Source organism: Rhinopithecus bieti, unplaced genomic scaffold (assembly GCF_001698545.2).
Source record: "Rhinopithecus bieti isolate Rb0 unplaced genomic scaffold, ASM169854v2 scaffold_17936, whole genome shotgun sequence".
NCBI classification, from domain to species: domain Eukaryota; kingdom Metazoa; phylum Chordata; class Mammalia; order Primates; family Cercopithecidae; genus Rhinopithecus; species Rhinopithecus bieti.
The window spans coordinates 391,153-408,574 of NW_016808913.1; the positions used below are offsets into that span (position 1 = coordinate 391,153).

Consider the following 17,422-nt stretch of genomic DNA (forward strand, 5'->3'; position numbering starts at 1 on the left):
GACAAAGCAGCGAGCGGGAGGCATAGGCAGCTCAGATACACCAAAAATGTGACAGGGACTGTGGAAATACAGACTTTCCCACAATGACTGACATACAAATAAACTGAAACATGGACTGTGAAAAAAAGAAAAGAGTCAGAGAAGAAAGGAGAAGGAAGAGAATACTAAATCCCTTCCAAGTCACATGTGCCAGTGAGACCCTGGACATTCCCCAGGACATAACAGGCAAATACTCTAATACAGTGATTACACGGCCTTACAATGCTACCTCTTAAATTAAGAAATAAAACTTCAGTTTGTTTGGTGCCAGTCTTCCCAACCTGTGTTCTTTTTATGATGCTCTGAACACTTGAAACAAATTTTAGATGTGTTTTCTCCTTGTGTAACACCATTAGCCTGAATAAAAGCACTTCATGAAGCACTTTGACAATTTGACCTTTGGTAAGTGAAATGACCCCCACTTTCCCTTCCTTATATTCCTTTCATATAAACTGGCAGGAACAAAACTAACTTCTAAGCACATCACAGAAGGACTCTTTTTAAGGATTTTCCTCCGAAATAGTCCTATGAAATTATCCTTACTACATTTTATCAAAATGGCCATGATTTCTTATGTATAAAAGACGTTATGGTCCAAATCTAAAACCACATGACATCAATACCAGTTCGCTTGAGTCTCCATTTTTGACTTAAATTTAGAAATGTATATTTGGCTTTAGAAATGTAATTATCTTAAAATAATTAAATTCAGAAGTCATAAACCTGAGACCCCTACTTCATATATCAAACTAACATGGTTCTGTAACAACTTAAAACTTTAACAGACTACAAAGAAAATTTCTTTGATCTTCAACTGTAAGTTTGCTCACTGTACACACCAACTGTGCAAGAGTTGGAGAAAGCAATGGCATGGTTAACAGCAGAAGGGATGCCCACGTGTGCTAATCCAGAGTAAAACTGAATATACTAGCACCGTTAGATTTAGTCTTTAGTTTCAGAATTATTTTTTTTCCTTAATAAAACCAGCAATACAGAATACTTGTTGTCCTTTGGCTAAAAAAAGGTGTTCTTTCCTATGCGTGTGCATCAAAGATTGCCCTATTTACACAGCAAAATAATTTTATCCCAAGAGTTCTGTTTCTAGGTACTACATCACCAGTTTGCAGCAACTCTACTTCCAAATGGAAAGCTAAAAAGTAACTAAAAAAAGAAGAAGACTACGCATTATAATTTAATAGCACACGTACAAAGCCCTAAAATTTAAAGTTATCTTCGATAGAAAACACTGATACGATATTTGATAATACGGAAAGCCACTGGCCTAAAACACAGGTCTCAAATCTGAAGAAATAACAAAAGTATTCCTGATGCTCTCAAATGTTTGTATTGTGAATAATAAACTCAAATCAACAACTAATAAAAAAAAATCTTTCATGCCTGTAAGCCCAGCACTTTGGGAGGCCAAGGCGGCCGGAACACGGGTCAGAAGATAGAGACCATCCTGGCTAACACAGTGAAACCCCGTCTCTACTAAAAAATACAATAACAACAACAACAACAACAACAACAACAAAGTCAGCTGGGTGTGGTGGCGGGTGCCTGTAGTCCCAGCTACTCGGGAGGCTGAGGTAGGAGTATGGCGTCAACTCAGGAGGCAGAGGTTGCAGTGAGCCAAGATCGCATCCAGCCTGGGTGACAGAGCGAGACTCTGCCTCAAAAAAAAATAAAAAAAATCTTACATTTAAATAGCGCCTTACTTCCAAGGTGCTCAAAACGTTTCGTAATTCATGCAAGAGGTCATCTAGAAGTATATGCAAGCAAGCACTATTAGAACTTTCTGCAGCTTCTCTGTTTATCAGTAATGCTGTGACCACTACCTGGGTCCCAGAGCAAAAGCTCAGTAGGGCCAAAGCTAGGGCAAAGGAAGTAAAGGGGAAGGATGAAAGAAGACCAGTGGCAGGTGGGCCCAGCTGTAAATCACATAGGACCGCAGAGGTGATATAACTCCTGTGAGTGCCAGAAGTAGACCAACTTTGAGCCAGAAAGAAATTAATATTCCTCTATTCTATTTATTGCCCAGGAAGTTGTTAAAGGAAAATTAGCTCTAGGCAAGCAGTTAATTAGAGCTGAAAGTTTCATCTTCTACAGTGAATGTAAAATAGATGGCACCTGAGGGTTTAGGGATTCTTGCTTTTTAAATGCAAAATACTAAGATTGAGGTTACTCCATTCCTCCATATTTAAATTGGTAAACTCACCTATTCTAACTACAACAGGCACAATAATATTTTCCAAACACCAAATTGGAAGAGAATATAACTTTTTTAAAAACATTCATAAATGTACTTTCAGGAAAAAAAATGAATTAAATTTTTTTTTTTTTTTGAGACAGAGTCTCGCTCTGTCACCCAGGCTGGAGTGCAGTGGCACGATCTTGGCTCACTGCAAGCTCCGCCTCCCAGGTTCACGCCATTCTCCTGCCTCAGCCTCCCGAGTAGCTGGGACTACAGGCGCCTGCTACCACGCCCGTGTAATTTTTTTTTTTTTTTTTTTTTTTTTTTTTTTTTTGTATTTTTAGTAGAGATGGGGTTTCACCGTGTTAGCCAGGATGGTCTTGATCTCCTGACATCGTGATCCACCCAACTTGGCCTCCCAAAGTGCTGGGATTACAGGCGTGAGCCACTGCGTCCGGCCAAAAAAAAAATTTTTTTTTTAAATAGTGTCTCACTCTGTCATCCAGGCTGGAATGCAGTGGTGTGATTACAGCTCACCGCAGCCTTTAACTCCTGGGATCAATTGATTCTCCCATCTCAGCCTCCCAAGTAGCTGGGACTACAGGTGCGTACAACCATACCAGATTAATTTTTTATTTTTTATTTGCAGAGATGGGAGCCTCATTATTTTCCCCGGGGTGGTCTTGAACTCCTGGGCTCAAGTGATTTTCCCACTTTGGCCTCCTAAAGTGCTGGGATTATAGGCATGAGCCACTGCACCTAGCCTAAAATGCATTTTGAATAAATTTAACGCATTTCACTTTATTGAAGAAAAGTAAGATTAGTAGGAATTGGAACACTCCAGGGAAATCCAGATGTACACGAGGGCATTTATAAAACCACAAACAGAATGGGACTTTCCTAGAGACAGCACTGTTCTTACTTTGACTTGTCTTCTCTTGATGTACCAGCAAAATCCAGTTGGGTCACAAATTCATGCCGGTTTTGACCTACTTTGTATATTTAAGACTGACATTTCTAGAGTTCCACATTCATATATAGACAAAGGTAAGTTACCCATGGGTAAATTAAGGTAGAAATCAGTTTATAAAATTAGGCCTATATTTGCTTCCACAGTGAGTTGTTCGTTCATTTGCCCAATAACAATTGAAAGAAAACTAGAGGAGATGAGAGAAAAGAGAGCAATGGATCCTGTCCTCATGTAGCACAGTCCAGTTAACCCATTAGAACAATGTGGAGGAGCTTTTAAATATACTATTTCCCAGGCTCCAATTTAGTTACAGATCCAGGGACAGAAGGCTTAGTAACAAGCATTTAAAAATCTCTCCAGGCTTTCTGATATGCAGCCAGGTTGAGACCCATTGGCTTAGCCACCCAGGGTTATGCAAGAGGCAAAAGCAATGAACTACAATTTGATTTTTCTAATGAATACACAGAACATTAATACAGGATCCACCAAAAACTATTCTTAAAATATTTGGTCCCAATGCCTTTACTTTACAGTATAAAAGCCCTCGTTTACAAATAATATCCCAATTGTCAATTTTTTACATTTAAATTAAATGTCTCAAGTAACCCAAACAAAAACTGTGACAGATTCCAGTATGCAATATTCATATAGACAGGGATGATACATTTCAAAATCAGAGGCAAAATATTTATCGTCTAACCATACAAATGATCAGGATTGTTAAAAATTTACACTAAAGAATGTGAACTTGCACACGAGTTGCCAATAATCTTGAATGATCTTAAAAACACAAGGCTTGTCAAAAGACTACTTATTCTGCTAGATCTCATGGTTAGAAGACGATAACATAAATTTTCTCTCTTCTAAGTTGTATTACTGAAGGAATAAACAAATTTAATTTGCTAACTCTTTGGAGTTTCAATACTACACAGAATATTCTAATTAAAAAATCATTTTACCATATTGAAGTGTGCAATACTTGATAAACAGATGGTTCAAGGTTACAAATTTATTAACTTGTAGGGCTGCCAGATAAAACAGAAGACATTCAGCTAAATTGGAATTTCAGATGAACAACAAATGACTTTAATGTTAAGTATGTCCCAATTATTGCATGGGACATAATTACACTACAAAATGATTCTTGGTTTGTCTGAAATGCAAATGTACCTGAGGTTCTTGTATTTTTATTTGCTAATTCTGCCAACCCTGTTAGCATGATGAAGATTTTCCTAAATATTAAAATCCACTTTTGTAATTTCCAAACTGTTTAGCACAGAACCCAGCACTCTAGGCACTTGCGCCACATTTCATTAGACATGGGATCAGGTTTGGAATTGATGCAGTGATACGTTAAAATTCATAGTCTCTAAGGCTTCACTTATTTGTTTGTTTATTTATTTATTTATTTGACAGAGATGAGGTCTCACTGTGTTGCCTACACTGGTCTTGAACTCCTGAGCTCAAGTGATCCTCTTGCCTCAGCCTCTCAAAGTGTTGGGATTACAGGTGTAAGTCTCCATGCCCGGCCAGTCGTCATTTTTAAGGGAAGTCCATTCAAAGTCCTATCTATCTAGCTTAAAAATCCCTTTCCTTCCTGTCCCTAAACCCTGTGGCTTTGTTTGGGAGGCAGGCATCCTTATAGGTTCATAGATCAGGCAACTATTTTAGGCCCATAATCTTTATGTGAAATTCGTTTTTCTTTTAACAGCTTTATTGAAGTAGAATTTGTACTCAAAAACATAGCCCATGTTTAAGCATTCCTTTTGATGAGTCTGGACATACGCATACGTCCATGATACTATGTAAGGTAGGAAGTGTTTAGGATATCTGAATATTCTGAATTTGATAGTGGTAACACAGATTATATAGCATATATTATATGACATTTCCAGTGAGATTTGGAGCAGTACCCTCTAATCAAACATGTTACTATTTCTGAAGCTGTTTATGAATATTCAACCTTACAAAATGACTTTTTTCCCCCCAGGAAACTTTTCAGACTTTGGAAATGCAGAGGAAAGATTATAGACCTATGTCAACAAATAATGATTTTTGAGTAACCAACCGTTCTCTGCCTCTGAAGAGGAATATCCTATATTTCTTTCTTTCTTAGATTTTTTTCCTTTGGCTTTGACATTTTGATCACACAATTGATCAATGTTTACCATAGAAAAAACAAAAACTAGAAAATCAGAAGCTCAGGACTTATGTAATCAAACAACTACCAGAAAAAAAAAAAGCCTCAATCTGGAATCCTATTGATTTAATCCGTAAATCCCATTATACAGTTCCACTTCCTCTGACTAGGGAGCTAACTTTGAAATGTAAGAAAGAGGCACGGGAAGGGCTGGGTCCCTGCTGCACACTGACTGTGACTTGGCACCTGTTCTGCACTCAAGAGGCATTAACACTTTCCTGAAGAATTTTGGGCTAGGCTCACTGTCTTTCCCTGGCTCCAAAGGAAGAATGGGGAGGAAGTAACAGGTACTTTGGCAAGAAAATCGTGGGAAAAAAGATTTAACCATTTAACATGCAATGGTATACGCTTACTGGAGAAACATTAGGAAGTCAAAGAATTTAAGATTTCACTCAGGAACACGTTGTATGGCACAGAATGATTTAAGCTTTAGTTCAAAACTTTAAGTGTGTGTCATATGTTTAAGCGTGCAGGCTGGGATGGCTACAAAATGTAACAAGGTATCTGTGTGAAGACACACAATATTTGTCCTTAGAGAAAAGGACAGTTTGAGATAAATGATGACCATCTGGGTCACGGGAAGACCCTTCAGCATGTCCATTGAATCAGAGCCTTTTCTTAACCATTTTATTTAATTTTGGTACAATTGACTTGGTTTTTGTATGCTAAAAAGCACAGATAAAACAGATAATCCAGAAATAGAAGAAACTGAAAAACTATTTTTAGTTTCAAATGTTTAATATAACTAGAAATAGACCAAGACAGAAAACCTACACAAACAGATGCACACATCCATATCTTCTTAGCCATTCCCTAAGATCAGGCTTTGCCTTGGAATGGGGGTGGGGAGTAGAAGGGAAGGAAGCCAGTTCCACAGTCAGGCCTTTGCCCAAGCTGGGCTTCATGGTGCTAGCGGTTTCCCTACTCTGTCACCAGGCCCATTAAATGAAAACAGTTTGTTAGACCAGAGGTCCCAATCTTCTTTCACTTGCTATAAGAAAATGTGATGTCTCTTTGCTTACTGCTTCACCAAATAAGTATACCCTCCAGGTTTACGTTCGAGTTAGACCCTTGTTTAAGCTTTATCAATGTTCATAGTGGCTGCATCTGTGATGTGGCCACTATCTGAGAATACAACCAGCAGGTGGCATGTATCTCAAGGTCAGATGGAAACAGGCTTATTGATGTTCTTAACAGTGGTACCCCTAAGGGTAATAAAAGGCCACTGCAAGAAACTGCTGCAAAAATGTTCAATAAATACCCAGTAGAACAAACTGATTATATTTTATATTTTCTATATAAGTATACCTACGGTTTATATTTTATATGGTAACATATAAATAAATACTAATCATGATAACTTACACTGAATGTGCAAAATAAAATGCATTCCTAAATCAGCTAAAAGAGGTAATACTAAAGACCAATCTTCAGAGCCAAGAAAATAACATCAGTAATTTCATATCAAGATTTGAATGCTGATGGCTGGGCTTGGTGGCTCACGTCTGTAATTCTAGCACTTTGGGAGGCCAAAGCAGGCAGATCCCTGAGGTCAGGCATTCAAGACCAGCCTGGACAACATGACGAAACCCCGTCTCTACTAAAAATATAACAATTAGCTGAGTGTGGTGGTGGGAACCTGTAATCCCAACTACTCGGGAGGCTGAGGCAGGAGAATCACTTGAACCTGGGAGGAGGAGGTTGCAGTGAGCCAATATTACGCCACTGCACTCCAGCCTGGGCAACAGAGAGAGACTCCGTCCCAAAAAATAAAAAATAGAAAACAAAAGATTTGAATGCTGAGGCATTCTGATGTATTATTAAACCTTTTTCCTACGGCTCTGGCCTTGTCTCCAAAATTCTAGAGCCAGGCTTACAGGATGTACTATCAACATCTGAATCGGAGCTTGCCCAACGGAGATATCTTTTCAGGTTTTGCTTTTCTCATTCCATGGTTTATATCTGACCACAGCAACAGGTGTATGGAAAAGGAAACACGATCCCTAAGGGGAAAGGCCACTTCCTCCTTCTGTCTTACGCTTTGGCATGATGGGCCGTGTGACTACAGGCCTCCTGGCATGTGCACACGGGCGGCCCAGCCCAGCTGTCCTGAAACTTGGCTGCACGTAGCTATTTGGCAGGTGTTTGGCCCAGTGTTTTGCTAAGGCCCAGCCTGGACTAGCCATTAGCAGGAAAATCCAATAACAGTATTCCCAAGCACACTGGGCAGTATCCTGGCACATGCTATGGGCTGGATAAACAATGGATCACAGTGCCCTAGTGCCCTCCTCTATTTCACAGGCTAGAGTGGGACATAAATGTCTAGTAGGCTCAAAACAAACATAACTTATAAAATGTTTATCTGTAAAAAGAACAACAGACAAAAATCTAACTTGAACTGGAAAGGTCTAGGAGGGCTTTTCTGAAAAACTAACACTGATCTTGAGCCCTGAAAGACAGAACCAATGAGGCATGGAATATGGGGAAGGGAATTCCAGGTAGGGGAAAACAGTATCTGCAAAGGACTGGGGTTGGGGGAGGATGAATCTTTTAACAAATAGAAAGATAGAAAGGAAGGTGACTGTGAGAGTGCTGTGAAGAATGGGAGGGTGGTGACAGAAAGGCTGGTGACAGATCACACTAGGAATTTGGATGCATAATCAAGCACAGTGTGATACAAACCACAGTAATATGGTCTAATTTCTTCTTTTTAATCACATTGGCTGCTGTGAAGAGAATGGATTGAAGGAAAGCAAGTGGAAGTAGACTAAATAAGAGATTTTCATAATAGAGAAGAGAATGCTGTTAGTGGACATGCAGAGATGTTGAAGTAATTGAGAAATAAGTTGGTAATCAACTGAATGTAGGGATGATAAGGAAAGACGTGTCAAGATCAATTTCCAGGTTTCTGTTGAACATACAGGTGAATAGAGATGCAATTTCCTGGTTGGAAAAACTGGAGGATTGAGGGTGGAGGGTGGAAGGCAAGGGAAAAGATAAGATCAAGAGTTCAGTTATGGGTGTGTTCAACTGGAAATACCCATGAAATATCCAAGTAGGGATGTCAGGTAGGCACAGGATATGAGTCAGAATTCCAAAAAGGGGTTATGAACTAGAGAAATCCCTGATAGTCACCAGCATACGCAAGTTATTTGAAGCCATAGCTATAGAAGCACGAGGGTACAAGAGAACTGAGTTCAGATCAGAGATAAAGAGAAAGAGGTAAAGGGAAATGGATGGAAAACCAGAAGATTGTGGTATAGAGAGGCAAAGAAAAGGGAGACAGTGAAGAAGTGCCAAGAAAAAGAGCTGTCCCCTGTACTGAATGCCACTCAGGAGGCTGATCCTGAGGGGACTGAAAAGCACCCAGCAGGCTGGGCAGCACTGAGGTCTTCAGTCGTCTTAACAGGAGAAAATCAGATGCAGGAGTAGAGGTCTAAGCCAACTGGAGTGGGAAGAATGTTTAATTGGAAAATGAAGAAAAGGAGACAGAGTATAGCCAGAAAATTGTTTAATAAGTTTAGCTATGATTAAGAGGAAAGAGATAAGGTAGTAGCTTATTGTTAATGAATAAAGTAGTCATTTATTTTTAAAATAGTAATATTGGCATGCTGACAGTAAAGAGAGAGAAACTGCCCCCAGGGGTGAGGGTGCAGAAAGACTCAAGACCTCAAGAAGGTGGGGCGGGATGACACCCAGAGCACATCCAAAGGGACTGGTCTTTGATGGAAGGAGGGAGCCCCCGTTCATTGTGAGAAGATGGGATGCTTCTGATTTCTCTGTGGAGCAGGTGGTAAGATGACCTCTGAGCCAGAGGGACGAAAGTGGGCCAGGGGTATGAACAGAGTGTATGAAATAGCTATGTCATTAAATAGTGGAATACATTTATTTGAGAAACATAATAACGTTTTTGCCAAGCTGTGTTGAGTCTCTATTTGAGTTTAGTCGTCAAGAATACGTAGTAACATCATTTAGACCAGTCTTTGTTTCCACTTCCCACAACCTCTTTTGGAGTTCCTCACTCCAAGCCGGTTTCTGCCATTTTTCACATGATGTAATGACAGACAATAATCCTACCTTCTAAGACCAACTAATTCCCTCACAGTTGTATGAGCTCGTCCTATGCATCAACCCCTGTTGTCCCCTCTCTGGTGCACAGCCTCTGTCAAGTCATCAAAACAATATTAGGAAGGATGGAGGCAGCGTCCTTGCTTGTTTCTGCCCATATTCGTAGAATTCCATCTGAGAATTCCACCTTAAGAATATAACATAACTTTCCCTGGGAAGTGAGATTTAACATTGGCTCAACTTGCTTCACTTTTGTGTAGAATCTGATACTAATGAGAAATAACACAAATAGAATCTGCAGGCCATGCCATATGTGAGACACACAAAATAAATAACTACATGGATTAGGATGGCAGGAGGGTTCACAGGGAACATGATACCCAATTCCTCTGTTGCATGAGTTTTCCAATATGACATAAATAGCAATAAAACTACTCTACTATTAATTTAATTAGTATTTACTTGACAGCAAAATATTAACACAAGACATCTGACGTCTCCGATGAAGGCTTCTTGCAGAATCTTTGAAAAGCATAGCCATTAACTGAATCCTTCAGTACTGCAGACTTAGACAGTCAAATCTTTGACTTCATTTTGGCCTTTTAAGAAAAATACACCCACTACCCGAATACTACTTAAAAGTCTAGGGACAGAATGAACATACATAAAATTTAATATGAAAGGCCTGTGCAGTTTAATTCTGACATGCTGACAACCAAGAATTGACATGTAGTATTCAATTTGACCTTTATTTCTGACTATCGCTTTGAGCTCATTCTCTGGCACCAAGATCAAATGCCCTTATTTATAGGTCTTAAACAAATAAGAGCCTAAAAAGGAAGTCACGTTCAGCAGAAATACTTTCTACACATTACCACCAGAACTTACTCAAACTAAAAAATTTTTCTTTTTCTCAGTTTAGTGGAGAACATGTTGAGTAAGGAATAATGTGTTAAAGCTTATTTGCTTTTCTTTCTCAAATTGGAATTTTATTTTAGTTTTATTAGAATTTTATTTTAGTTCAGCTCTAACTAACTCAGAATGGGAGAGGAAAGTAATGTATATTACCCAGAGGAAAAAAACACATAAACAGACAAACTAAAAACCCAACTACCATCCTGAATTCTAAAATCTGCCAAGTGATTTTTCATACTTTCCCTAATAGATATCAGCCACCATTCAGGTTGTGATCCAAAATGTATACACAGGACCTTTTCCAAGATAAGTGCCAACTGTGCTTCACAGATAGCTTTCTCTTGGCAGTGTGTGAGGACTACCCCCAGAGGAAAATTTTAGAAATTCCAATGCATTTGTCAAAAAGTAGTGCACTTGCATTGAAAACAATAGCAAGGCAAAGCAGGTGAGATGGATGGCTCTCATTCATCTGTTTAATAAACAGAAAAATGAAATGAGGCAACCCTATTTGAATTTGCTTGAGCCATCCCTACAGGGCAGCAGTGGTAAAGAACTTCAGTATACTAAAAAAATTACTTAAAAAACACAATGGAATCAGAAAAGCAGAAAGGCCGATGAAATAAGCAAACAAACAACTCACTCATCTCAAGTAGGATAAAGCTGCCAGGAATGTCGGCTCACAAATTATACGAGCTCTGCTTTCTCAGCATCAGCTGCCCAGTACCTGGCAGTTCTTAGTTTCTGACAATGTACGATCTTAGGATTTTTCTCTAGTGCCACTGTCTCCAGGAACATGACACACAAATCCAAAACCACAGTAACCATTCAACATTTAAATTCAATCAATTGGGACCACCACTTTGCCCATAAAAATTGCATCGAAATATAATTTTCTTTTACCTTGGTCTTTTCACCAACAATGTTCTTTTCCAGTTCAGCTATTTTCCGGTTTAGCTGATCCAAAATCTCCTTCTCCTTCATAAGTTCAGTTGTTTCAGATTTCTGTTCTCCATCCAAAAGAGCACATTCCATATCCAACTAAGGACACAAACCAAAGCTCAGAAGTGTTTCACCTTTGGGGATATTCTCAACTGACCACCCTAGAGATACATTTGCAACAGCTACAAATTTGTAAAATTAATACTGTAGTAGCCAGATCGGGTGCCTGGGAACACTCCAGAGAGCCCAGGTGAAATCAGGATTCCCATATAGGAAAGCTAGAGAGCCTAGAATATACTCACTAAAAGAACTAGCTATCTTATCACTTAACTTTTCTACTATAATCCCTCTTCTGCTCACTTCTCAAGGATATTTTGCCTATTTGCTTCGGCTCAAGATCAAGCACAAACCACCATGGAAGCAGCCACGTCTTTTTTTTCTTTGTCCCTAGAGCACGGGAAGAGAAAGTTACCCGAGCCCAACATGTGAGCTGTGCATTCCTCGCAATGCCAGCAGGAGGGGCTTCTAGCATCTCCACGCAAGACAACAGGTGAGCAGTTCCCTAACCACTTAAGGGCCTACTGGTATCATCTGTAAGGACAGACACACAGATCTTCCCTAGGCAGAATTACGTACCCCTTCTCATGCCATGGGGGTAACATAAAAATTGCCACTGTCTTCTATTGTGGTTATGCAATATGTGTCTGTCTGCTCCCTGCTGGTTTCCAAACCTCTAGAAACCTGGATCTATTTTTGATCCATGTGTGAATTTCATCATGGTGCCAATGCGATATCCAACTCACAGTAAAGCATGTTCAGAAAACATTTGCTGCATTTGACCTTGAAATGTAAATACAGGGCACCTCAGCTGACAGATCCTCTGTTAGGTCAGAAAGCACATACTAGTCAAGACAAAGTTGGTTGAAGATTCATAAAGTACATTAAAGAGGGCTTAATATGTTTAGCTCATCTGGTTGGAAAAAAAAAACAGCAAAAAAGGAATGTAGAAAAAGGGTATTTTTACTCTAAACAGGGAACCCACTGAATAAATGGGTTTGCTTATGTTGATGTCTATGTATCTGGACTCCAAAGCCTGTGCGTGAATGAGTAGCAATATTTTTAGGCTAAAGGAAAGCAAGAAAAAAGGGAAGAGGGTAAAAAAGTTTACCTCTCTGTAAGATTCATCCATCTGATCATTTATGTCTTTGATTTTTTGTTTAAGCTCCTCGAGGTTGTTCAGAATGACCATCCGGGTTTCTTCCATTGCAGCCAACTCCTGAGATCTCTGTTCTTCACTTATACCCTCTGGGGTCTGCGATTAATCAATACAGAAATGGATTATTCACACTTCAGTTCTAGAATTTCCCAACTTGACTTGTAAACCATCCACAGGTCTAGTGTTTCACAGTCTCCATGCCCATGTAGATTTTAAAAGCATCCCTGAAATTGCACACTTGGAGCTCTGATGTGTTTTCCCCACATTATGCCATCCTCAGCAGTTAGGCTCTCAGGAGAGTTCAGACAAACCAACTTCAACTCATCAGTGCATATCCTTTTGAAGCTAAAAGAACTAAGAGATCACACAGATAAGAAAGGTGTGGTACATAGAGATTGAGATGACTTCTCCAAAGTTATAGAGAAAGTTCAGCATAACAGAGAATTAGAACTGACAGAAGACTTGTGGCACCTTCCTCTGGGATCTCTTGGGCATGATGCTATGGTCATTACAAGCACAGTATTCTCTCCCATCTTCCAGGAGAGGACATCTCCTACAAAAGCCTCTTGAATCTCTAGGCATACTCTTCGGTCTCGCTGCTAGGGTTATCTGCAAATGAGCATTCAGGCTTACGTATTTCCTTTCCAACACAAGTTAGAAAAGCAAGGGCACATTACTTTGGGGAGCCATAAAATGACTTAAAACTACACACTCAGTATTAAATTAAGTGATGTTTCGTTTTTGTGTTAGTGCACTATTTCCTCTCTTTGTCCTATAGACCTTCTTGCTATATAGCATCTAAGACAAACCCTAAAACAGGACACTGGCCACCATTTGTAAAATTATTTCATGGAAAAACTGGTTCATCGGCAAGAAATAAGAAAGTCAAGAAACAAATTAAGTGCATAGTTACACTCCTGAATGGAGCGATGACAGATGCCCAGGGAAGAGGGCAATATTGTAGATCACACACACAGTCAAAATGTGACTATTTATTGTTCAAGAAGAGAATGGAGTGAATTACAAATAGCCTCTTCTTTCTAGAATTTCAGGTTAGTTATCTTGGATATCACCTGGTAGAGACCAATCTTTCTATATATACTATATAGTTAGTATGTTAGCATGAATATATTATTTATTTAAATTATCCCTTTTGAAAAGTAGTTTTTTTGGATCAGCAAGTCAATAATTATACAGTTTCACAAATGAAAATTGAAAACAGCAGTCCAGTTGAGTAAATTATTGAATATTTGTCACTAATTGTTAAAAAAACAACTTCGAATTAACCCTCCAAGAAAACCCATTAAGTTTAGTATACTTCACTAGGTTCACTTAATGTATTTGACACTCCTGATAATACATTTAAGAAGCCATCCATCATGTCATATTCTGTACTCTATTCATATTTATATTCTTTACTCTACTTTGTAGCTTTTTAAAGTGATTCAACGATTCAGCATTTAGTACCTCAGGTTTGTTAGGACGAAGGTAAGCAGCTCTTCCAAGCTTTGACATTTAGCCCTTTAATTGTCATCTTACATGCAATATCTTATCAACTAATAAAACAACTGTTGACCTTTTTATCACAGACAATAAAGCTCATTGTCTAATACTAAGGTGCCTGTTTTAAGCCATGAGGAATGCCTGTAACAGTGAAATGGCATTCCAGAATCACTGTGAGTAATCCTAGCAGGAAAGCCTCACCAAGGGCAGTATCCTGTTCAGTCAAGATTACATATTAGGTTTCTACTTCCAACATGGCTTAAAGATATCTCTCTCACAGGTGGAAGCAAGGCATTAAGAAAAACACACAACAACAGAACAATCTGCAAAACTCTAAACTTTACAAGCATGTAGGGGGTAAAGATGGTTAATAGTGGGAATCACCTGCATAATTCAAAGTTTTTAGAAAGTTTATCACAATAGATATGTTTAATAATAGGCAACTTAAGAGTCTGTTTAGAGCAATAAATGCCATCTAGGAAACGTTTGTGTTTTTTTTTTCTAAGTTATTTATAAGAAGCAAAATCTCCAGGAAGTATTCTAAAACCGAACGCTTTATGATAGAATGGGGGTGAGGACAATGTAATCTCATTTATTAACCAAATGAAACCAATAGAAAGCCAAGGTGTGGTAGCCACTGAGTAGCTTTCAGTTTTACAGTGACAGAGAACATTGTAATTTTAAACATATGCCCTTCATTTTAATTTCTCTGGGAATTTTTTTTTCTAGTAATGGACAGGAATCTACTAACAGTGACGTGTTTTAATAAGTACATTACACATGTATGTGCATCCTCTAATATGTTACCTTTGGGGAAACTTGATCCACACAGGAAAGAGGAGAGATGTTAAGGGAAAAGACACTTTCTGCTTGCCCCTTTTTCACAGATTTCTTCTTAAAACCCTTTTGCAGCCAAAGGAGAGAGGGGTGCAAAGGACTCAAAAGCAGAAAGATGAGCCACTTTCCAGACAACTTTTACCTCAAGAGGTGGTTCACAGAGGCCAACTAAAATTAGCATATTTCCAAAGTCATCTGCATCTGTGTTACATAAAGCAAGTTCTTGATCGGTAACTCTCAGGTTTCCTAAATGTCATTAAGATTGTTTTGTATAGTTAAGTCAACTTACAGTGTTTTTCACACTCTTCTCTTCTTCATTTATCCCTAAATCGATTATTAACATTGTACTTTGTTAGGCAAATACTCCAGTGTGGAAATTAATTGAAGAGAAAGAGCATGCGAAACAAATAGGAGGTTTTTTTTTTAAAGAATTTCCTATTTGCTGTCTCAAGTTAATATCTAACTTCAGAAAGTAATAAGTAAAAAAAGTGTTTCTTGGAAGCCATCAGCCTCCCTCACTTGTACTCTTTCTACACTGCTGTGTGGTAACCTGGGTGTCCTTGATGTTTCCTGCCTCTAAAGGATGCAGAGTCTTGCCTCTCTTGCAACAACAGATGCTGCACTAAGCTTCAGAGGCCTCCTATTCCACAATTACATGCTTGAGCAATTAAAAACATCTGCCAAGATCTGCTCATGTACACACCAACAGCATTCTTGTCATAGCCCTCTCCAGGAGGAAACCTGTCTCCCAAAAGATAGTCTTTAGAGAGAGCATGCAGCTTAATGTTTTTAACAAAAAACTCGCACATCTCCATAAAGGAAGAGCTGTGAAAAGATTTAAAATCAAAAGGAAGCCAACGGTTTCTAAGGAAGCTCAATGGCTGATGACGACAGCTCAACTTTTCAAGTGATGGGTCATTTACTGTGCCTGAACAGCAACAACTTTTGATTCCTCCCTGCCCCAATTTTCTTCCCTATCCTGGTTTCTAACCAGGAATGTTCAGAACTACTCTCCATTGAGAATTAGTAAGGTAAACACCGTCACTAGCAAAAAGAAGGGATGGGTAGGGCTCAGTGGCTCACTCTTGTCATCCCAGCACTTTGGGAGGCCGAGGCAGGTGGATCACTTGAGGTCAGGAGTTCGAGACAGGACTAGTCAACATGGTGAAACCTCGTCTCTATTAAAAATACAAAAATTAGCCGGGCATGGTGGTGTGCACCTGTAGTCCCAGCTACTTGGGAGGCTGAGGCAGAAGAATCGCTTGAACTGGGAGGCAGAGGTTGCAGTGAGCCTCGATCGCACCATTGCACTCCAGCCTGCGTGACAGAGCAAGACTCTGTCTCAAAAAAAAAAAGAAAGAAAGAAAAAAGAAGGAATTGTTGTCCAACATGTATTCAACAGTCCAAAGTCCTGATGTGTATGATGGAAAAACTCACTATGAAGATAATGATTTCTGACTAGGAACATTCAGTTCAAAAGTCTTGCTGTAGCTAAACAAACACACAAACTCTCCTGAATAATGTCCATGTGATAAATTACTGCCAGGATTTAGTACCATGACAGTATCTTTCTCTTCAACAGTCAATGTGTCCTTCTCTTATAACAAAAGATTAACTAAAGAATCTCACAGTTGAACTTAATAGTAACTGTGAATTAAACAAATCAATACATTAATCCTACTTATTCCTAAATAAGAAAATCCACCTCGTGAATACGGTATCTGCTTTTTCCTCCTATTTACTATTTTTGTTATTCTAATAAAATTTACATCTTTCATTGTAAGCTCCTTCAAATCATTTTTAAAAGAAAAGTGGAGAAATTTAAAACCTTAAAACCTAAATTGTTTAGAAAAAATTCATTTTTTTTTAACCTGTGTGAAAAAAATGTAATAACAAAAGATTTCGGGGTTCTGAGTCCTGTAGAAAAAGAAAAGAAAAAAACATTTAAAAAGATTTTTCCTTAAACTCCATTAATAAATCCTTAAAGGACAACTTTTTTTTTTTTTTTTTTCGAGACGGGAGTCTTGCTCTGTCCCCAGGCTGGATGGGCAGTGGCGCAATCTGGCTCAACTGCAATCTTCCGGCCTCCCGGGTTCAACGCCCTTGTCCTGCCTCAGCCGCCGGAGTAGCTGGGACTACAGGCCCCCGCCACCATGCCCGGGGAATTTTTTGTATTTTTAGTGGAGACGGGGTTTCACCGTGTTAGCCAGGATGGTCTTGATCTCCTGACCTCGTAATCCGCTCGCCTTGGCCTCCCAAAGTGCTGGGATTATAGGCATGAGCCACGGCGCCCGGCCAAGGACAACATTTTTAAACCAACATACACAATCAGAAGACTAAGTAGTACTTATGTGTACAAATAAATCTTTTATGTCCAAAAAATATAAAGTCAAAATAAAGACTACTTATGATAAAAGGCTAATCTGCTTACCACAAACAGCTCTTACTACTCAGTAAAATACAAGACAAATAAAACAATTAAAAAAATGGGTGAAGAACATGAATAAGTGGGTCAAAATTACAAATAATAACTAAAAATAT

General features: G+C 38.9%; 1 protein-coding gene across 10 annotated transcripts in view; it reads right to left on the minus strand.

Moving 5' to 3' along the window:
- Positions 1-17,422, minus strand: part of PHLDB2 (pleckstrin homology like domain family B member 2) — a 91,892-nt gene that overhangs the window by 45,780 nt on the left and 28,690 nt on the right. For all 10 annotated transcript variants that reach the window (XM_017887783.1, XM_017887784.1, XM_017887782.1 and 7 more), the window contains exons 3-4: positions 12,494-12,637; positions 11,287-11,424 (exon numbers count right to left, since the gene is read on the minus strand). In XM_017887783.1, coding sequence (XP_017743272.1) covers positions 11,287-11,424; positions 12,494-12,637 — 282 coding nt within the window. The remainder of the gene's footprint in view (positions 1-11,286; positions 11,425-12,493; positions 12,638-17,422) is intronic.